Source organism: Carcharhinus amblyrhynchos, chromosome 6, assembly GCF_965287045.1.
Source record: "Carcharhinus amblyrhynchos chromosome 6, sCarAmb.v2.hapA, whole genome shotgun sequence".
In the NCBI taxonomy this organism is placed as follows: Eukaryota; Metazoa; Chordata; class Chondrichthyes; order Carcharhiniformes; family Carcharhinidae; genus Carcharhinus; species Carcharhinus amblyrhynchos.
Window position 1 is genome coordinate 92,008,745 of NC_137329.1, and position 22,719 is coordinate 92,031,463.

Consider the following 22,719-nt stretch of genomic DNA (forward strand, 5'->3'; position numbering starts at 1 on the left):
AAAAGTAGGGAGGTCTTGCTGCAGCTGTATAGGGCATTGGTGAGGCCACAACTGGAGTACTGTGTGCATTTTTGGGCGCCGCACCTGCGCAAAGATATTTTGGCCTTGGAGGGAGTGCAGAGGAGGTTTACTAGGCTGATACCGGAGTTGAGGGGGTTGAGCTATGAGGAGAGGCTGAATAAACTGGGCTTGTACTCGTTAGAGTTTAGAAGAATGAGAGGAGATCTCATTGAGACGTATAAGATGATGAATGGGATGGATAGGATAGAGGTGGAAAGACTCTTCCCGCTCAAAAAAGACAGTAGGACTAGGGGGCACAGCCTCAAGATAAAGGGGGGGCGGTTTAGAACGGAGTTGAGGAGGAACTTCTTCACTCAAAGGGTGGTGAATCTCTGGAATTCTCTGCCCGTTGAAGTGGTGGAGGCTGCCTCGCTAAATATTTTTAAGACGCGGGTTGATGGGTTTTTGATAGGAGAGGGGATTAAGGGTTATGGGGAGAGGGCGGGAAAGTGGAACTGAGCAACGACAGATCAGCCATGATCTTATTGAATGGCGGGGCAGGCTCGAAGGGCTGGATGGCCTACTCCTGCTCCTATTTCTTATGTTATGTTCTTATGTTATGTAAGTTTTAAACAATTCATGTTTTATTTTTAAAGATTTTGTTCCAGTTACGTTTATGCTACCAGCAGACTATAACATGTTTGTGGAAGAATTTAGGAAAAATCCAAACAGCACCTGGATCATGAAACCCTGTGGAAAAGCTCAGGGAAAAGGAATATTCCTTATCAATAAGCTCTCACAAATCAAGAAATGGTCTCGTGATAACAAAGGCCCTAAGTAAGTATAGAAATATATGGCTTGGTTTAACTCCATGAAAGTAAATAAGAATTGCTGGGAGATTTCATAGTGCTTATTTAAATATGTTAAAATATGACACAGTGGAGTTGGTGTGTTGCAATTTCAGGACCTAAGCTTGCAATAAAAGAGGTAACGTAGCATGATTTTTTAGGATGTACCTGTTGCCAGTAACAGCTGAGACTGGTGGAATTGAGGAACATTTGAGTTTGGAGTGCTGAAACACTGGTCCACCAATTACTGGAGATGAGAAAGAACTATGCAAGTATTGTTTTTTGTGTTTTTCCCCCATTTACAATGTTATACTTGTCACAGACCATGTTGAACTTCAAGACTTCAGGATATATTTCCCCACCCACAATGAGAGGACCAAGTATGGGATGTTCAATGGACAAAGATTTGCTGCTATTATAATGGAGGAGAAACAACAGCAAAAGAGAATAAGGGAAAGAGGAGTGAAATTCCACATGAAAATGATGTACCCTTCAATATTTCACCATCCCCCTGCACCATTCCCCACATCCTGCCAAGGGGTCCACACAGGTCTGAGGAAGACTTGGTGAGGAGCTCTGTGTTTGAAGAATGCACTTCATTAATGACACAATAGAGTAACTGAACAGCTACTACACAAAGACCTGTGTTCACAGTTTTCTGACTATACTATCAAGACCAAGGCCATTGCTCTTGTACTCTGCCTATTACATTTCCTTTCAATTCCAACCACATATGTTGTTTATAGCTGCTGATGGCTATTTTCCTTGCCACACCATATTGTCCCATGCACCATTGCTCACCCAAAGGGAAATAAGAAACAAAAAAGACAGAGGAACAGAAGAGAATGGAGCACAGAGACTCACCACCAAATGTAAATTGTTTCCCCCTTTTACCTTATTAATGAACACAAATAGTTTAGAACACCTCTCTCAGACCATCTATAATAAACCTTCTTCGCTGTACTGAAAAAGGTCCCTTGTTCCCCATTATTTCCCCATAACTGAAGGCTGTCATCTCTGATATCAGTTTAGTGAATCTCTTCCAGTCTGTTTCAATGGCTTTGACATTCTTTTTCAATTAAGACACCCAAAATGGGATTCATGTCCCTGATATTGCTACTGTTTCTTTGCCCAGGTTTTAGATTGGCAGAATGCCTATTTATTAGGCTGGATCATTGGTATGGCTCAGTCACATTCTAGTATAGTGGAAAGAACACAAGTACTTCAAAAGACAGCAGCTGGAGAAAAGCAGTTACGAAACCCAAAGGGATTCCTGTAAAAAGTCAGACTTATCTTTTAGGGCTTCTTCGCCTTACTTCTTCACTTCCTCAGGCCCTCCAGTCTGAGGGGACCCTAACTGCAAGACCCACACGCAAGTGTCCTGGATGTCACTATTGATTTTCATTTATTTTGCAGTTTTGTGTCTACCCCTTGCAAGGAAACTTACGTCATCTCACTCTACATAGACAGTCCATTACTAATTGGTGGAAAGAAGTTTGACCTGCGCTTCTATGTGCTAGTAACTTCAGTTCGTCCATTAAAATGTTACATGTAAGTTTGGTTTCAAACTTCAACCACATTACTCTCAGTTAGTGATACTGCAGCTTATTAAATTTGATCCTTGGATGCATCTAAACAGAATGCATCTTTCAAATACATTTAGACATTCATTGGAATTTTATTTCATAAAAACCTGTTGCAAATACTGAGCTGCAAACACCTGACAATGCAAAAGAGAAATAAGCTTGGGTATACAAACTGTGGGATTAATTTTAACTCCCTCCCCATTTAGTGGGAACGGTGAGTGTGAGAGCTAACATCAAACAGCTTGGCTGAAGTCCATGGATAGACCAGCAGAAACTATGGTAAGTTTTAAAATGTCACTCTTATGTGGGATCCTTGTAAAGCAGAAAGGGCAAGAGTGCTTCCTGGATCCAGCAAGAGTCCTTGAATGCCTCCATATGTTGGAGCAAGATTACAGTATCAGAAAGTAAGTTTTGTTTTGCATTTGTAAACTGCAGCCAGGTTTTTTTTTACAAGTTTTCTAAGCCACTGATACCTAAGATTACAAGGATGTAAACTGGAACTATTTTCATGTGATACCAAAGTCTTTATTTGTGCATTATTTTGTGTATTGAAAATACATCTTTTAAAATCTATTTTCTAGGTATAAACTGGGTTTTTGTCGCTTCTGCACTGTCAAATACACTCCAAATATCAATGAACTAGACAACATGTTTGTGCATCTGACAAATGTTGCCATACAGAAACATGGGGTAAGGCCTGGTTGCAATGAAATCAATCACAAAGCTAGGCCTCCAAGATAATTCTAGACATCTGCGCAGGGGATCACATGCTCCAAATTCCAGTAGGTGACCTGCAGTTGTCTGAGGGGTAGACACAAACCTGCAAAATGTTTTTTCCGGTGACTTTTGTTTTCACAAAAGTGAGGAGCATACATGCCAGAGAATAAGTTCATGTTTCCATCCTTTTTCCTGATGAATAAGACTGCATGAATAGGATGAAACATAAAATTCTCTTAATTTGTCCTTTAACCACAACCTGAGAAGACCAAACCTGCTTAATGAATATTCTGTTTTCCATGTCTCCATCATTGGCTTCTTCGAACATGATTACCAATTTGGTGTCAATTAGTGGCAAATTATGGAGAATTTTGTGAGAGGACTTCATGTTCGTTTCACACTATATTAAATTCTTAGGCTTGGATTTTAATTTAAGTGGAAAGGGTCCCTGGCTTAGCCAGAATGATGCTGGAGGCCCAAATCAAGAAATCACGCCCCTGAACCCATCCCTCACCACTTTCATAAGGGGGTAACTGGGTCAGTTTCTACTTTGCATGGCCATAGTTCACTGAAGCAAATGCACATGTTAAAGTGCAGCTGCCTTCAGTAAAATCCAGTTTTCATCACTGTGATGTCAAAAACATGACACTTACACTTTAGTCCTATCAGGAGAAGGTCTAAAGTTAGCTGCAGACTTATTTGGAAAAATATGGAATCCTTTTGGAGAGGCATGATAGCCTTTTGGATATGTTCCCAGACATCTTTGAGAGAGGAGAGATGCACCTTTGGAGAGATAAGATGCTTTCGAGAGAGGTCATGTGTTCTTTGGTATTGTTAAAAGTATAAATAAATTTGCATAAAAAGTGGATAAACCCATTCAAACCATCAAGGGAACTATCACGGGAACTGTCAAGGCATTTAAATCCCCTTCCCTTTAAATATTATTTTAAAAAATGTCCACGGTGTTAAAAAATTAGTTTGCTATTTCACTCTATTCACACAAGTCTATCATCATTGGATTAGTTCTACATGACTGATTTCATAACTTACTATCACTATAGAGTGCTTGCCAGTTTACAGTTTGATTGACAGCGCCATGTGGTTATGAAGTATTTGAAGCAGGACTATGATTACAGATGCTTGTTGTTATAAGAGATTAAATGGTTGAAGGAATTTAAATGCAGTGACAGGTTTTTAGTAATGAGAGTTTTTTTTAAATAGTAAATTCATTAATAATTTATTTTATTTCCTCTCAGCATGGTCCTGAGGTCTGGGTGCATTGGCTTGGAAGTATAAGGGAAAATGGTGATGGGTGGGGGGCATTGATTGACATGAGGGGCTATAAAGGAGCATGAGGATTGGGTGGGGGCATGAGGTGGATGTGGGGACTAAAGGGCTGGTTTTCTTTGTCTTATTGTTTTTCTTTGCACCTGGGTCAAAGTGCTGGATCACCGAGGCTGGCTTTTTGCCCAGGCCACTCTGCATCTTGAAGCCCCTATGCTGCCCCAAAACTGTTTCTGGAGTTGTCAGAAACAACTTCCATTACAAAACCCCATTACCAACAAAAATCAGAACTTACAAGGCAGTTTTTCAAGACTAAGGTTTGCAATGGTCCTGACTCACTGCTGATCTGCGATCAAGAATTCAGGCCTTTGCGTAAGCAATAACAAAATCTTTTAAAATGTGCTTTTCTTTTATTTTTTGAAGGATGACTATAATCCTATTCATGGTGGAAAGTGGAGTGTGGCAAATCTGAAGCTCTACCTGGAGAGCACTCGAGGGAAGAAGATCACTGATAAACTGTTTGATGAAATCTACTGGATGATTGTACAGTCACTCAAAGCTGTAGCTGTGAGTATAACTTTGAAATTAATGAGTATCCAGAAGAGGAAGGGATGTGAAAAGGACATTCATATGTAACCAAGCGTGAGGAGAATTTTAACCACCAAAGAATGAGTGGATTTGAGTCAGGTTGGGTGTGAATATTTTAAAAATGTCAAACTTGAACCCAATCAACCTTGAACATACCAACTTTAGATTTAAATAGAGGTAAGACTATTTTGAAAGTTTATTTATTAGTGTCACAAGTAGGCATACATTAACACTACAATGAAGTTACTGTGAAAATTCCCTAGTTGCCAGCCTTTAGCATCTGTTCTGGTACACTGAGGGAGAAGTTGGTATGGCCAATGCACTTAACCGGCATATCTTTCAAACTGTGGCAGGAAATAGGAGCACCTGGAGGAAATCCATGCAGACACGGTGAGAACGTGCACACTCCGCAAAGACGTTGACCTAAGCCAGGAATCGACCCTGGGTCCCTGGAGCTGTGAGGCAGCAATGCTAACCACTATTTCACTATGCTGCCAAAGGTGGACAACCAAGCCACTGTCCATATGTTGTGCATATATCCACAGTGCAGTTAGGGAGCGAATTCCAGGTTTCTGACCTAGTGATAGTGAAAGAACAGCGATATATTTCTAAGTCAGGATGGCGTATGTGGCTTGCAGAGAAACTGCAAGTTGTGATGTTTCTATGCATCTGCTGCTAATTGTCCTTCTGGATGGCAGAGGTGGCAAGTTTAGAAGCTGCTGTCAGAAGAGCTTAGTAAATTGTGCAATTGGTCTACATTGCTGGTGGGAGGAGTGAATGTTTAAGGTGATGGGTGGGGTGCCAATCAAGTAGGCTGCATTGTCTAAGATGGTGTCAAACTTCTCTAGCAGTCTTGGAGCTGTGTTCATCCAAGCAAGTTGAGAGTATTCCATCACAGTCTTAACTTATGCCTTGTAAATAGACAGGCTTTGGGGTGTCCGGAGGTGAGTTATTCAATGTAGAATACCCAGCCTGCCTTCTGTTATAGAGGCCATGGCATTTATATGGGTAGGCCAGTTCAGTTTCTGGTTAATGGTAATCCAAGGATGTTGATAGTGTTTTTTTTTGGAATTTGACATTCTGCAGTCACAGGGGGGTATGAGTGCATCTTTAAAGATAATGAGGTCCCGGTTTCTGAAGCTTAGAAATTATTTTGGTACCAGTCATAGCTAGTCAGGCATGTCAGGGTAAAACCATTGTCCATTTTAAAGTTAAAATAATAATTTTATAAAGTAGCCAGATTGACATACACATATATCTATTTCCTTCCGGTCTCTGGACGGGACATAAGACAGTCCCAGTAACTACTGGTCACTTTGTTTATGATCAGTAGGGGGTAAGGTTTTGGATCCATTATCAGGGAAATCATCAATCGGAGAGGCTTGAGTTAATTAAGGAGAGCCAGAGTGGATTTGTAAATGGCAAATTACGAGGATCCGATCCAGCAGAATTTTCCCTTTTGTTGGGTCCCTCACTCCCAGTGCAGGCCTTGTCTGGTGATTATGTCCTTCAGTTCAGTCAGTTGTGGTTCTACTGAGTCACTTTTACACCACTTGGAAAAAGAACTGAGAGAAGCAAGGGCACAAAGTGTACCCTGGTTGGGAGACTTCATTGCCCATCACTAAGAGTAGCTCGGTAACACCACTACAGACCAAGCTGGCTGAAATTCAGGGATACAAAGTACAGACACAGCTTGCCCTATTGTGGAGCCCACATGCACTGAGATATTTTTACTGTCTCTTCCGTAAAGCCACGTGCTGATAAAGAACTTAAAAAGCACTGTCCTATTCCTCTGAATCTGCATGCCACTACTGAAGGCAGAGTTATTGCATTGCCAAAACATCTCTGAATCCCATCTCTTGGCATCCTGGTTGTTTTTCTTCCAAGTGTGTTGAAACATGTATATTTTCCACCATGAAATGTGGGCCCAAATTCCTTTCCATTAACTGTTACTCTCTGCCATATTTTTGTGTAAATTGTGGTAGTCTTCAGAGATAAGGAAGCTGTCCTAGGTCACATTTGGTCTAGTTACACATGCCTATCAAGGGCTAACCTGGTATTATTTCCACCCTTAAGTAGTTGATGAGGCCTGAATTCGCTTATTTTGCAAAACTGTATTAACAGTGTCTCTAATTTACAGCTCCTTACCATTTTGTATCAAATGGTAACTGCAGAAGCAATGTTCATTTAATGGCAAGTCTTGCACAAAAGACAAACCAGTACTTGTGTGTGAATTGTCATATTTAAACATTCAAATAGGTTATGATATTTCATCTGAAAATGTTATTCTTTGTGTTTTTTCAGCCAGTGATGATGAATGACAAACACTGCTTTGAATGTTACGGCTATGACATTATTATTGATAGCAAACTGAAGCCTTGGCTTATTGAGGTAAATGGCACTAAATAACTGAAGATTGATATTACTACAATTTGGTGGTTTATTACTGTTGTTGACAGCTTAATTCAGTTCCAGAAAAGAACCACAGTGATCTCTGAACCCTTTGAGCACTCCGATCATCTACTTGCTATGACAATGATAGATAGCCACATTACTGTGGGTACATTTTGGATACTCACCGGGGAAAGGTGGTGCTGGTAAACCATTTTTTAGACTACTGACTCCACCAGCGACTCGATTGTTCTGATTGGCTGTCTTTACTAAGGGTTTGAAAACCCATATTACAGGCAGGATTTGAAAGAGAGTCCATGACAGGACACAGGACACAATGTGGCCTACAACTGACCACCATTAAAATATGAAGGCTGAATTATACTGTTCATATTAAAAAGAGCTCTAATTGTGTTTTGTACCATGCTGCTTTAAGATTACTCTTAATAAAAGAAAATCCTGAATGGTGATAATATTCTAGAAGGTAACATTATGCTACTCTTTTATCACCTTTGTGGTATCACAGCTAGAACCTATTTGTGCCTGTGGCTCACCAAGTGCTGCTCCCAACTCAAACTACTCTCTAAAACATACATAGTGTCAATACCCAAGTGATGGCTGTGATTGTTAGTACATGCAATGGTTCTTCTTCAGATGTCTGATTTTGCTCAGTTGCTTCAATGTCAGGCTGTACAGAGTGACCAGTGGCAGTTCTTTGAGTATCTGAAAGCATAAATGCAGAAGGGAAAGGTTGGGGCATGACTGGACAGGAAGAGATTGGTTATCACATATCTGTGGCTTGTAATTCATGACAGATAGCAGGATGAGGGTGAAGTGGAACTTGGGAAGATGCATAAGACAGGAATATACCTTCATCATGGATGGTCTCAATAATGTGCAGTGCAGTCTAGTAGGGAGGTGGTGGGGTAATGGCATTGTCACTGGATTAGTAATAACGAGACCCAGGGTAATGTTCTGGGAACATGACTTCCAATCCCACCATGACAAATGGTATAATTTGGAATGAAAAGTCTAATGATGACCATGAAACCATTGATGATTGTTGTTAAAAGCCATTTAGTTTACCAATGCTCTCAAGGGTTGGAAATCTGCCACTCTTACCTGGTCTGGCCTACATGTGGCTCCAGATTCACAGCAATGTGGTTGACTCTTAAATGTCCTCCGAAATAGTCGAGCAAATCACTTAGCTCAAGGGCAATTAGGGATGGACAATAAATGCTAGCCCAGCCAGCAAACACTCACATCCCCTGAACGAATAAGGAAAGCCTTCTCTGAGGAGCTCAGGCCTGGCCCTTGTCAGATCTCTGGTGCACCCTCATGTCATATGCCACCTTATCTTTCATGAGAGAACAAAGAATGTTGGTGAGTGTGTTGCCATGTGCTTGGCCTATCACATCTGTATAGCTGAATGTATGTGAAAGCCGCAAGATGTGAGTGCAAGGCTTACAGCAGTCCTAGGACATGAGAGTGAAATGGAGCACATAAATATTAGAGATGGTCCTCATTGCTAGAGATTACTGATGGGTGAGGGGTGGGTGTATGGTGCCCTGAGTGACGTGATGTTAGTATTGCAGTGAGTAGGATATGGCACCTCCTGGAGGAAAGCCTCTGGTGCCTTGCCAGAGAACCTAGGAGCCATCTCTCTAGCCTGCTGTTTCATTGGAATTTTATTCTTCTGAAGAACATTTTTGGACGAAGTTCTATCACCTGCTACACCTCCTCTTTAAGAGGTGCAGTCTGGTTTTAGGAAGTGTAGGCTATACTTAACATATACTAATCACACAGACAGCTGTCCCCCTGTCACATGTGTAGTCAGTTAGCAGAACTGGGCTGCATCACAATGGTGGTGAATAGGTGGTATGAAGTTTGCCTGTTTCTTACATCCCCTTAATTGGGTGTAAGGTAATTATGCATTACAATCCCCATACTTGAAAATTTGCAATTTTTAGCTTCATATGTTCCAAATATTTCTATTCTTACAAAATGGTTTCTCCCCCATACAGGTGAATGCTTCTCCTTCACTGGCATCCAGCACAGCTAATGACCGAATCATGAAATACAATCTCATCAATGACACGTTAAACATTGTTGTACCTAATGGTGACATACCAGATTGCAAGTTGAACAAAAACCCTTCCAAAGAAGCTCTTGGAAATTATGACATCCTGTAAGTTATTCACAAATAATAATCTAAAACTTTGGATAAAACTTTTGGATATAAAAATATTAATGAAATTATATATGTCTCAAAACTTTGAGAAAAAAATACAAAATAGTTGGTTGAGTTTTACAACCTTTAAGATGTAGCTTGAAAATAAATCCAAGCCAAATGATGTTTCTTCTGCAATCACTGTAAGCAATAAAAATATTGTCCAGTTTGATAAGTTCTGGGGAAAGATTTTACATGAAAAAGTTGGCTTGATGTTGCAAACTGGTGATGCAACATGTGATCTCTTATTTCTAAATGATATGAAATTCCAGAAACTGTAATAGTGCACTAGTTCAATAGTTCTTGGGTAAAAGATATTTGCTCAATCAATTAACAAAGCTTGTAACAAGGTCTAAGCATGATACTGTGACTTACTAACCTTGCATTGAGTTTATGAACAGCTACTTCCTGTATTACACCAAACAGGATATGTAGTGATAGTGAGATTAGACAATGTAGCCACGTCCAGTTAGGACTTGCACACATTAGTGAGAGACAACCCTGAAACAGAGCCACCATTGAGCAGGGGAAAGGTGTTTTTAAACCGTTAGGTATTAGAAATTCAATGGCACCAACTGACATTGATAGGTCATGAACATTTGATTGTCACTGAAGAAATGTCAGCACTGACAGGCAGTAAGATTAATCTAAAACAAGAGATATGTTAAATCTTATCCATCCAAGGAGGAACATGTGCAGCTTCTATTTATATAGGAGGGATTCTCCAGCCGCATCACATGGACTGTGGGAATCCTGATACTCCACTGAGTGGGGCATTAGCCAAAAACTGGGATTCTTGCTGGGTATCAAGACAATCTGGATTCACCAGATCCACCCCATTGGCCCTGATTGGGTTCCCACCAAAAATTATGTGAACCCGCCATCAGTAATACAATTAGCAGGCTTGACGCCCATTCAGTGCCTCCTGCCATGCACCCACCTCTCCAGCAGGAAATGTACTAGGTGGGCTTTGGTGCTGGTAATGACCAGTGTGTTGGATCCTGAAGGGGGTCAAGGAGGTAGATCCAGTGCAGACCATTTGCCCTCTGCTGCTGCCAAGCCACAGAGGAAGGTCCCCAAAAGTTGCTGGGGATTGAGTGGGATCTGGCTGGGGGGTAAGGGCACTGATCCCTGGGATAGAAATCCTGTGGCTGGACTATTCCTCCTAGACTTGCCAAACCTGAAGATCACCCCAGGATGATTTCAGACAGCTCTGTGATCAACATCTTTGTTCTTGCCATCAGCTGTGAAGTAGCCTAGTGAATTTAATTCCCCAGTAGGTTTTTAAATCATAGTAGAACTTTACTCTGATTTAGGGATTTCCCTTTCTCACTCTCAGAAGCTGCAGATGTGAATAGAACCCTTTGAAGTCCCCTGACAGGGAGGAGATGTCACTTTTATGGTGGCAGGAGAGGGGTGTCCCTTCTCCACAACTGTTCACTCAGCCCCATCCTATTCACACAACTTTCATTTGAAATCTCTCAGCCTTCATAAAAAAGCTCACAGTCTTTGAAACACCTTCCAACCCTTTGAAAACCTTTGTTTCCTTTCATTTTCACTCCAGGCCTTTTAATTCTCATTTGATTGACTGCTTAATGGTTCTCTACTCATTCTCTAGTCAGCTGTGTTCGTTTACCTTTCCCTTCATGCTTGAATGCATCTCAAGTACCCTCAATGTTCGTAACTTCAATGTTTACACAAAAGAGGAAATGAAAAGCACCCAGCTCTTTGGAAGTTGCCTGCAGCTGCTTGTGATCACAACTGCAGGCAACTTAAAATCAGCAAAGTGTTTTTCAGCATCTTAAAATCAGCTAAGTGTGCTGTGATCTCTGAAAAACCAGGATGACCAGTGTAAATTGAATGATGCATGGATTTACATCCATCAGTTGGGAGCATCCCATCTGACAGCCACTGGTTTTCTTGCTGGCATGGGCACTTAGTCCTGGTTCAGGAGGATCAGGCCCATAGTACTTTTAACATGGTAAAATATACAAAGTATTTCAAGGGGAGAAAATTAATCCCAAGAAGGAGTGGGAGGAGAGTTAGGTTGAACAGAGATATGGACCCTGATTTTACTGCATGGCCATCCCAGAATTGGCACGGGTGAGGCTCACAGAACAACGTTCTCTGTTAGCCTCAGGCACAATCTTACGAGCGTAGGGCAGCCGTACCAGTATAATCAGGGCCATTGTCAAAGAGGTGATTTTGAGGGAGTATTTGAAGGATGGGAGACTGTTAAGGCTTAGCAAGAACATTCCAGAATATGAGGCCTTAACAATCAAAAGTGGAAAGGAGGGATGCATAAGAGACCAAAACGAAGGATTTGTGCTGATCTGCAGGGCTGTGGAAGATTGCTCAGGTAGGAAGAGACAATGACCATAAGCAAATTATGAATCAAGATAAACGTTGTATTCAGTGAGTTTGGGACAAGGAAGCCAAAAGACAAGGGTGAAAACAGAGCTAGTGTGGGGTGAAGAGTTTTGAAATAATTGTAGTTATGTAGGATGGAACTTGGGGAGTTGTTAAGAAGAGTATTTGAGAATTATATGATGAAGACATGAATGAAGGTTTGAATGGCAGTAAGTGTAAGGGAAAGGTAGAGATCAGCAGTATTATTGGAGGTGGAAACAGATATCTTGATTTGAATAACACATGGTACTAGAAGCAAACAAGGCACTGAGGTTACATGTAATTGAACTCAGCCAGAACCAGAGAAGGGTCAGAGTTTGTGGTCAGGATGTGGATTGTTAGTGGGAACTGAGCAGGAGGACACCTGGTTGGCCAACTTTAGGTGGTGGCTATAGAACCAAAGATTGGGTTCTGAAGAATCATATTTCTCACTCCATAGATGCTGTCAGGCTGGCTTAGTATTTCCGCACACACTGTTTTTATTAACCAAAGTGAGAGAGATGTTATATATGTTTTTCTGTGGAATTTGATATCATTCCTATTGACTGAGAGGAAATATCTTGTGACACAAAATTCCCCTCTGAAAGGGGAACTTTTGTTTAGCATGTTTGGCAATGATTGGGATAATACTGCTGAAGCAACCCTGGTGTCAGCTGAGACTTGGTATCATTGAAACTGCAGTCTCCCATGAACATTCAAAACAAAGAGTAAATATTAATTTGAGGCATAGGGAGACCTCCAAAATCATTACCTAAAAAAGTTATTTGAAACAAATCCAGTTTTGAATTTAAGATAAAAGCAAATTACTGTAGATGCTGGAATCTGAAACAAAAACAGAAAATGCTGACGAAGCTCTGACAAAAGATTATCCAGACTTGAAATGTTAGCTCTATTCTCTCTCCACCGAGACTGTCAGACCTGCTGAGATTTTCCTGCATTTTCTGTTTTTGTTCCAGTTCTGAACTTTATACCTTCCATGTGGGGATGGCTTGCACAGATGTGGGCACCATTTTCCTGGCAGGGACTCCTCATTCAACCAATTCACAAACCCCTTCTGGGTAGAAAGATTCAATGTTAAGAAATCATAAAGTGCTCTGCTTGGTCAATTCATTCCTCTGCACAAGACCGCCAGTAACCTTGTGATTTTGAGTATCATGTTCCTGCCCAAGGAGAGCAGTCTAGATTCTCAGACACAACTAGTCCATAAGAATACTTTACAATGTTACCATATGTTACAGAGGTGTCTGGAAACAGGTCTCTCCATATGTTCTGTAAAGATTGTGGCAATAACACCTGAAGATCCAAAGGAAAAGATCGATTAATGCCATTGGAAAGGTCCCCCTTATTTATTTACCAGGCTCTGATAACTCATTCATAGCAGCCGATGTATTAACCACCATACTCAATGTATTATTCATCATACCCAAAGCACATTAGAAAAACACAAAATCACTTATGAATCCTTGGCTAAACAAACAGTTGTTTTAAACTTTAAAGACAATCAATTTATATCAAATAAATTTGATTTATATCGAAGGGCTAGATGGCCTACTCCTGCTCCTACTTCTTATGTTCTTATGTTATGTTCTTATGTTCAAATTCTTTTTTTTTGCTTTTATCAGTTGTGATGAAGAATTAGCAATGGCTGAAGGAGCAGACTGTGACATGAAAAATCGCCCGGGTCAGACTTTTGGTTCAAAAGCTGGAAGAGCAAAAGATTTAGGACGATCTGTCACCACAATTTGGAAATAATATTAAAAAGTGAAAAATTCGGGCAGTAGCTGAACTGTAACAATGCTGTCTGGGAATGCAGTTGTCCTATCTGTGCAAGCTGAATGATGAAAAGTAATTTGCTGTTTGCAATTTGCTTCTTGTTACTGCTACCATATTTTAAGCGGGTTGATGGGTTTTTGATAAGCGAGGGGATTAAGGGTTGTGGAGAGAGGGCGGGAATGTGGAACTGAGACACGACAGATCAGCCATGATCTTATTGAATGGTGGGGCAGGCTCGAAGGGCTGGATGGCCTACTCCTGCTCCTATTTCTTATGTTCTTATGTTCTTATATCACACAACTCACTATAATGCTTAACTCAGTGTTTAGAAGAAAACAGGATAAACATTGTGGGGTTGAAATTCCACTTAGCCATATAACATTCAAATTTTTTTGTGCATTTTCCCCTGGGGAGAGCAAAGAGTGAAGCCCAGGCCAAAGCCATTTTAACTCCAGGCCTCCCATTCAGAACCAGTAGGATTGCCAATGGGCAGGAACAACTATTGTGCTGGGAGCACTTGGCCTTTTGCATGACTCCAAACATGGTGCATTTCAGGGTCGACCTTGCGTAAGCTTCCTGATTTCACCAGCCAACAATGACTGCTGCACTGATGAATGTTTTCTGGTAAGTTACGATGATTGGGAAGGGTGGGGTCAGAATGATAGGGACACAGAGGTTGTAGGCCCTCCTTCCATTTTAAATCCTCAAACGTAAGGTCACGTGTTGGATGAGGTTGGGGAAGGTTTAAAATTGCTATGTTTTCTTTCATGGGATGTGGGCAACCCTGGCAAGGCCAGCATTTGTTGCTCATCCCTAATTTACAAAGAACAAAGAACAAAGAACAACCCAGCACGGGAAACAGGCCCTTCGGCCCAACAAGCCCGCGCCGCCGCATCACCCTACACCTATTCTACCCTGCGTGTCTACTAATAGAACCCCTGACTTAGCCAGATTCAGGGGAGAATAGTGTCAATTTGGTAAAACCAATCAGCCTAACAGCACATCTTTGGGGTGTGGGAGGAAACCGGAGCGCCCGGAGGAAACCCACGCATCCACAGGGAGAATGCACAAACTCCCACAGACACAGGCCCAAATCCATGTATCTGCACAGCTAGCAGTGCTAGTCACCGAGCTGTTGCGGCGCCCTTCTACCGGTCCAGGATCAAGCACACACACCGACACGAAGTACTAAGCCACTCCTGGAACCTCCAAGAGTAGCCCACGCACGACCCACCGTGTGCATGCCCCTTGTTTGACAACAAGGTGGACCTCCACCTGCGGAATAAAAGACAAAAACGTTAATCACAAGCCTGCCTTTCCGGTGTCTCCCGAGGTTCTAACCCTTATTTAATAACCCCTACCATAACCCTCCATCCTCGTTTCACTCATGTGCCTATCTAACTGAACCTTAAACGAGTCCAATGTTCCCGCCTCCACCACCCTACTCGGTAGCGCATTCCATACCCCCACAACTCTCTGCGTAAAGAACCTTCCTCTCATATCCAAATTATATCTCTCCCCCCTCACCCTTAAATCATGTCCTCTTGTATTTGTATTTACTTGAACTTTAGCTTGCTAGACCAGTTCAGAGGATATTTAAGGATCAATCACAGTCTGAAGTCACACATAGGCGAGACCAAGTAAGGATAGCAGACTTCCTTCCCTTAAAGGACATGCGCTGAAACAGATGTTTTTTACAATAATCAATAATAGTTGTTATGGTCACCATTGCTGAAACTAGCTTTATAATTCCAGATTTATTAATTGAATTAGAACTCCACGAATTACTGTGGTGATATTTGGACGCATGTGCCCAAAGCATAAGAACTAGGAGCAACAGTAGGCCATCTGGTCCCTCCAGCCTGCTCCATCATTCAATAAGATCATGGCTGATCTTTTCGTGGGCTCAGCTCCACTTACCCACCCACTCACCATAACCCTTAATTCCTTTGCTGTTCAATAATTTATCTAACCTTGCCTTAAAAACATTCAATAAGGTAGCCTCAACTGCTTCACTGGGCAGGGAATTCCACAGATTCACAACCCTTTGTGTGAAGAAGTTCCTTCTCAACTCAGTCCTTAATCTGCTCCCCCTTATTTTGAGGCCATGCCCCCTAGTTCTAGTTTCACTCGCCAGTGAAAACAACTTCTTTGCTTCAATCTTATCTATTCCCTTCGTAATCTTCTCTGTTATTATAAGATCTCCCCTCATTTTTCTGAATTCCAATGAGTACAGCCCCAGTCTACTCAGTTTCTCCTCTGGAATCAACCTAGTGAATCTCCTCTGTATCCCCTCCAGTGCCAGTATATCCAAAACTGTACACGGTACTCCAGGTGTGGACTCACCAGCACCTTGTATAGCTGCAACATCCCTCTAGCAATGAAGGACAAAATTCCATTTGCCTTCTTAATTACCTGCTGCACCTGCAAACCAACTCCTTGAGATTCCTGCACAAGGACACCCATGTTTCTCTGCACAACAGCATGCTGCAATCTTTTTCATTTAAGTCCATTTTGCTGTTATTCCTACCAAAATGGATGACCACACATTTACCAACATTGTACTCCATCTGCCAGACCCTCGTCCACTCACTGAGACTATCTATATTCCTTTGCAGACTTTCAGCGTCTTCTGCACACTTTGCTCTGCCACTCATCTTAGTGTCATCTGCGAATTTTGACATACAAATCATCTATGTAAATCATAAACAATTTGCAGTCCCAACACTGAACCCAACAGACATATAAAACCATGCACCTTAATCTTACGCAGCAGTCTTGGGTGTGGCATCTTGTCCAGATGTCTCGCTATTTCTTCCTTGATGATAAATTCAAGTATTTTTCCAACTACAAAAATTAAGCTAACCAGTCCAAAGTTACCTGCTTTTTGTCTACCTCCTTTTTTAAACAGTGGTGTCACATTTGCTGTTTTCCAAATTGCAAGAACCATCCCACCAGAGTCCAGCGAATTTTGGTAAATTACCACTAGTGCATTTGCTATTTCCCTTGCCATGTCTTTTAGTACCCTAGGATGCATTCCATCTCTACCTTTAGCCCCATTAGCTTGCCCAACACAACCTCTTTTGTAATAATGATAGTTTCTAGTCCTCATCTGCTATAGCTTTCCTGTCATCAATTTTTGGCATGTTATTTGTGTCTTCCACTGTGAAGGCCGACACAAAATACCTGTCCAATGCCTCAGCCATTTTCTTATTTCCAGTTACGACATCTCCCTTCTCACCCTCTAAAGGACCAATGTTTACTTTAGCCACTCTTTTTTGTTTTATGTACCTGTAGAAACTTTTGCTTTCTGTTTTTATCTATTAGTCTATGCCCCAGGATTACTAGTCCAGTGACGTTACCACTACACCATCTCCCCTTATCCCACCAATTGAATTTAAATTCAGTTGATTATCAAAAATCTGAGAATAATCTCAGGAATAGTGACCACAAAACTATCACCAATTGCCATAAAAACCAGTCTGATTCACTAGTGCTCTTTAGGAGAGGAAATCTGCTGGCCTTACCTGGTCATGTGACTCTAGACTCACGTGGTTGATGTTTAACTGCTGTCTGAAATTGCTCTTGCAAGTTGCTCAATTCAAAGAAATTGGGGATTGTTGCCAGGCATGCTCATATTTCACAAAAGAAAAAAATATTTAAGTGTGCCAAAGATATTTGTGGTGATAAGTATCAAATTTCCTCTCTATCACCTTTTTATTAACCAGTTGTTAATACCAATATAGCGTTGTGGACAAGGAATTACTATTGTACAGTTGGTTTTTTGTAGTAAAGTACAAATTAGGGAATTGAAGTAACACCATACAGCCAGTAGCCAAAAGTATGATTATGATATTCAAAGTTCCCTTAAAAATCAGAATAACAATGTGTGATCTGGGACATTATTTTCTGCAATAAATTCTAACTGGCTTAATTCATATATTTCCTACAGCATTCTTCATATATATCGAGTGAAGAAGAAATAATGGATTTTCAATTAGCATTGTTGCCAACATTGGCAATTTGAAGAAATTATACTTAAGTAGGAATGACACATTGAAAATCAATTAAAATTGTAGAGTTGTGCCTAATTTTGTGAATGAGAAAATAGGTTAGGCTTTTAAACCAAATAATTGCTTGACACTTGGAGGCTTTTTTTTAAAATCAAGAGCTGGATAAAATATTGGGATCATGGCTTAAGTTTTGATATTTCTAGTGTTTTCAGGTTCTTTTCTTTACATTAAGGACCCTGGCACCGGGCAGACAGCATAGTCTTCAAGACACCTGATAAGGGCAAAATACTGCTGATGCTGGAATCTGAAACAAAAGCAGAAAATGCTGGAAAATCTCAGTAGGTCTGAAAGCATCGGTGGAGAGAGAATAGAGCCAATGTTTCGAGTCTGATTGTTATCTAGACTTGAAACGTCGGGTCTATTCTCCCTCATGATGTGGAGATGCCGGCGTTGGACTGGGATAAGCGCAGTAAGAAGTCTCACAACACCAGGTTAAGGTCCAACAGGTTTATTTGGTAGCTCAAGCCACAAGCTTTCTGAGCGCTGCCCCTTCATCACGAGTGGGAGTTCTGTTCACAAATAGAACAGATAAGGACACAAACTCAATTTACAAAATAATGCTTGGAATGCGAGTCTTTACAGGTAATCAAAGCTTAAAGGTACAGACAATGTGAGTGGAGAGAGGGTTAAGCACAGATTAAAGAGATGTATATTGTCTCCATCCAGGACAGTTAGTGAGATTTTGCAAGCCCAGGCAAGTCATGGGGATTGCAGATAATGTGACATGGATCCAAGATCCTGGTTGAGGCCGTCCTCATGTGTGCGGAACTTGGCTATCAGTCTCTGCTCAGCGACTCTGCGCTTTCGTGTGTCATGAAGGCTTACCCGAAGATCAGAGGCTGAATGCCCATGACCGCTGAAGTGTTCCCCAACAGGAAAAGAGCACTCTTGCCTGGTAATTGTCGAGCAGTGTTCATTCATCTGTTGTCATAGCATCTGCATAGTCTCTCCAATGTACCGTGCCTTGGGACATCCTTTCCTGTAGTGTATCAGGTGGACAACATTGGCCGAGTTGCAAGTGTATGTTCCGTGGACGGTGTTCTCACGTGAGATGATGGCATCTATGTTGATGATCCGGCACATCTTTCAGAGGTTGCTGAGGCAGGATTGTGTGGTGTCGTGGTCACCTCTGAATCCAATTCTATTCTGAATCCTGAAACCCATTGAACAAAGAATCCCCAGCTTTTGTCACGACACTATGGACTTCCTACAGAAACTCAACACACATGGAGCAGTTGAACCAGGAACACACCTCGTTACAATGGATGTCTCGGCACTCTATACCAGCATCCCCCACGATGACGGCATTGCTGCAACTGCCTCATTGCTCAACGCCGACAACTGCCAATCTCCAAATGCAATTTTACAACTCATCTGCTTGATCCTGTTGTCTTCACTTTCAACAATCGGTTCTTCATCCAGATACACAGAACAGCCATGGGGACCAAATTCGCATGTCAATAAGCCAACATCTTCATGCACAGGTTCAAACAAGACCACTTCACTGCACAGGACCTTCAACCGGTGCTATATACTAGATACATTGATGACATTTTCTTCCTTTGGACTCATGGTGAGCAATCACTGAAACAACTATATGATGACATCAACAAACTCCATCCCACCATCAGACTCACCATGGACTACTCTCCGGAATCGGTTGCATTCTTGGACACACACATCTCCATCAAGGACAATCACCTCAGTACTTCACTGTACCGCAAGCCCACAGATAACCTCACAATGCTCCACTTCTCCAGCTTCCACCCTAAAATGTTAAAGAAGCCATCCTCTAGAGACAAGCCCTCCATATATATAGGATCTGGTCAGATGAGCAGGATTGAAACAGACAGCTCCAGACGCTGAAAGATACCCTCATAAGAACAGGCTATGGCACTCCACTCATTGATTGACAGTTCCGACACGCCACAGCGAAAAACCACATCAACCTCCTCAGAAGACAAACACGGGACACAGCAAACAGAGTACCCTTCATCGTCCAGTACTTCCCTGGAGCAGAAAAGCTACGACATCTTCTCCGGAGTCTTCAACATGTCATCGATGAAGAATGAACATCTTGCCAAGGCCAGCCTCACACCCCACTTCTTGCCTTCAAACAACCGCACAACCTCTAACAGACCATTATCCGCAGCAAACTACCCAGCCTTCAGGAGAACAGTAACCATGACACCACACAACCCTGCCACAGCGACCTCTACAAGACGTGCTGGATCATCGACACAGATGCCATCATCTTACGTGAGAACACCATCCACCAGGTACTTGGTACATACACTTGCAACTTGGCCAACATTGTCTACCTGATACGCTGTAGGAAAGGATGTCCCGAGGCATGGTACATTAGGGAGACCATGCAGATGCTACGACAACAGATGAATGAACACTGCCCAACAATCACCAGGCAAGAATGTTCTCTTCCTGTTGGGTAACACTTCAGCAGTCATGGGCATTTGGCCTCTGATCTTCAGGTAATCGTTCTCCAAGGTGGCCTTCACGACACACAACAACGCAGAGCAGAGACTGATAGCTAAGTTTCACACATATGAGGACGGCCTCAAACGGGATCTTGGATTCATGTCGCACTATCTGTAACACCCAAGACTTGCCTGGGCTTGCAAAATCTCACTAACTGTCCTGGCTGGAGACAATACACATCTCTGTAACCTATGCTTAACCCTCTCTCCACTCACATTGTCTGTACCTTTAAGACTTGATTACCTGTAAAGACTCGCATTCCAAGCATTAATTCGTAAATTGACTTTGTGTCCTTATATGTCCCGTTTGTGAACAAAACTCCCAGTCACATGATGAAGGTGCAGCGCTCCGAAAGCTTGTGGCTTGTGCTACCAAATAAATGTTGAACTTTAACAGGGTGTTGTGAGACTTCTTTCTATTCTCCCTCCACAGATGCTGTCAGCATTGTCTGCTTTTGTTCAAGACTCTTGATTCTGACTACAGAGAACAGTGTCTATTCTCAACCATGACTACTTTTGTCTTTTCTCCCCTCCACCACCACCCCCCCCGCCCCACCCCACCATTTGAACAGCTCCCCGAACACTGTGCCATGGTCAGTTTGTGCATCCTTCCTAAAGTTCCCTCTCTTATCCACACGAGCAAAAATCTTGTATTTGTTGGACAGAGACAAGAGCTCAGTCTCCTGCAGTACTATCCCTTGGATCCCTCTATCTGCCTCACTCGGTCACATCCTGTTGTCCCTCACCACTGGCTGAATTCAAGGTAGAATTCAAATGGAATAATGAAGGTTGTGAGCAAATTAGACACTTCAGTCGCCGAAAAACATTTTTTGCATCTAGCTTTGTGAAGATTGAGGCCTTTCCAAAGTTGCTGAACTCTTGGCCACAAACAATATGAACTTTGCGTCCAACTGCTTTGTTCAGCTGTATATGATCTATTCAAATTCTAACAGATTTATTGAATTTTAGCACTCAGACCATCTCAAAAAACCAGCTTATTGATTCTGTCACAGGTGAAATAACCTCCTGCTTCAACATACAGTCAATTTCCCCCTTTACCTTTGGTTAGGGTGGATGATAAACTTTGCTGGGTGCGAACAGTCACACAGAACTTCCGTTTTTCGACGTAGTGTTTTGTGGAATGCTGTCTTCAGCTTTCCTTTTCTATATTTGACATAATCTGCTGCTTTTGAGATAGGGGTCTCCCTGTCACCTCAAATCACAGATTGATTTGGTTTCTTGACCTCAGCTTACCTGTTCAGTTGGATTACCTTCATTAAGGTTAGGTCATCTCAACTGCAAGTGGTCAAATAAGGCATGATCCAATATGATTCTGTCTTCAATCAGTTATCTTTCAAACTGCAGTACTTAGAGACCTCAGAAAGTTTATATGGGTGGCACAGTGACTAACACTGCTACCTTACAGTGCCAGGAACCCAGGTTCAATTCCCAGCTTGGGTTATTGACTGTGTGGAATTTGCACATTCTCCCTGTGTCTGCATGGGTTTCCTCTGGGTATTCCTGTTTCCTCCCACAATCCCAAGATGTGCAGTGAGGTGGATTGGCATGCTAAATTGCCCTTCAGTGTCAGGGGGACTAGCTAGGGTAAATGCAGGGGGTTATGGGGGTAGGGCCTGGGCTGGATTGTGGTTGGTGCAAATTCAATGGGCTGAATGGCCTCTTTCTGCACTGTAGGATTTTATATGTCATTTATGTAAGTATCAATGCTTTCCCCCTCACATTGGGCACATTTGTTAAACTTAGCCCACTCAGCAATGATATTCTTTCTCAGATTGAAGTATCTATCAGTTGCTTTGATTACTTTGTTTTACTCTTTGTTGATATCCTGTATGACAAGAATATCATCAGGAAGTCTCCATCACCTAATAACAATGTACTATCCTGCTCACTGCTCGCCTTCATAGTGAGGCCTGACACAGTAATATGTCTGGCAAATTTATTGTTACATTTTGGTTGTGTTTGGTCGAGGCCTGCCACCTTCTCCAATCTTTCCGGCAATGATAGAAACTTCTCCATCATTGTTTTCATAAGTCTGCAGAATATATGCAACAGAAATTGCTGCTCTGGTTCATAACTTCCATCAGGCTGTGGCAGACACTAAATTTTCATATATCCCTAGCTGAATGTAACTGATGTACATAATCAGCAGATTAAATTTAAAATAACTCATTAAACCCCCAATCTGCACTGCGGGAAGGAAATCTGAAATAAAAACTGAAAATGTTGGAGCTGCTCAGAGCCTCTGGGTGATGTCATCAGTGTGCGCCGCAGGAGCCCCAGAACCATCGAGAAAAACCCGGGACA

The 22,719-nt window shown here is 41.9% G+C and overlaps 1 protein-coding gene across 1 annotated transcript in view; it reads left to right on the plus strand.

Moving 5' to 3' along the window:
• LOC145344516 (polyglutamylase complex subunit TTLL1-like) overlaps positions 1-13,874 on the plus strand; it is a 38,377-nt gene extending 24,503 nt beyond the window's left edge. Inside the window, exons 4-10 of the mRNA XM_080191698.1 lie at positions 657-837; positions 2,265-2,399; positions 3,016-3,124; positions 4,859-5,002; positions 7,328-7,414; positions 9,439-9,602; positions 13,676-13,874. Of these exons, the coding sequence (XP_080047824.1) occupies positions 657-837; positions 2,265-2,399; positions 3,016-3,124; positions 4,859-5,002; positions 7,328-7,414; positions 9,439-9,602; positions 13,676-13,805 (950 nt within the window). The 3' untranslated portion in view covers positions 13,806-13,874. The remainder of the gene's footprint in view (positions 1-656; positions 838-2,264; positions 2,400-3,015; positions 3,125-4,858; positions 5,003-7,327; positions 7,415-9,438; positions 9,603-13,675) is intronic.
• Positions 13,875-22,719: the final 8,845 nt, after the last annotated feature.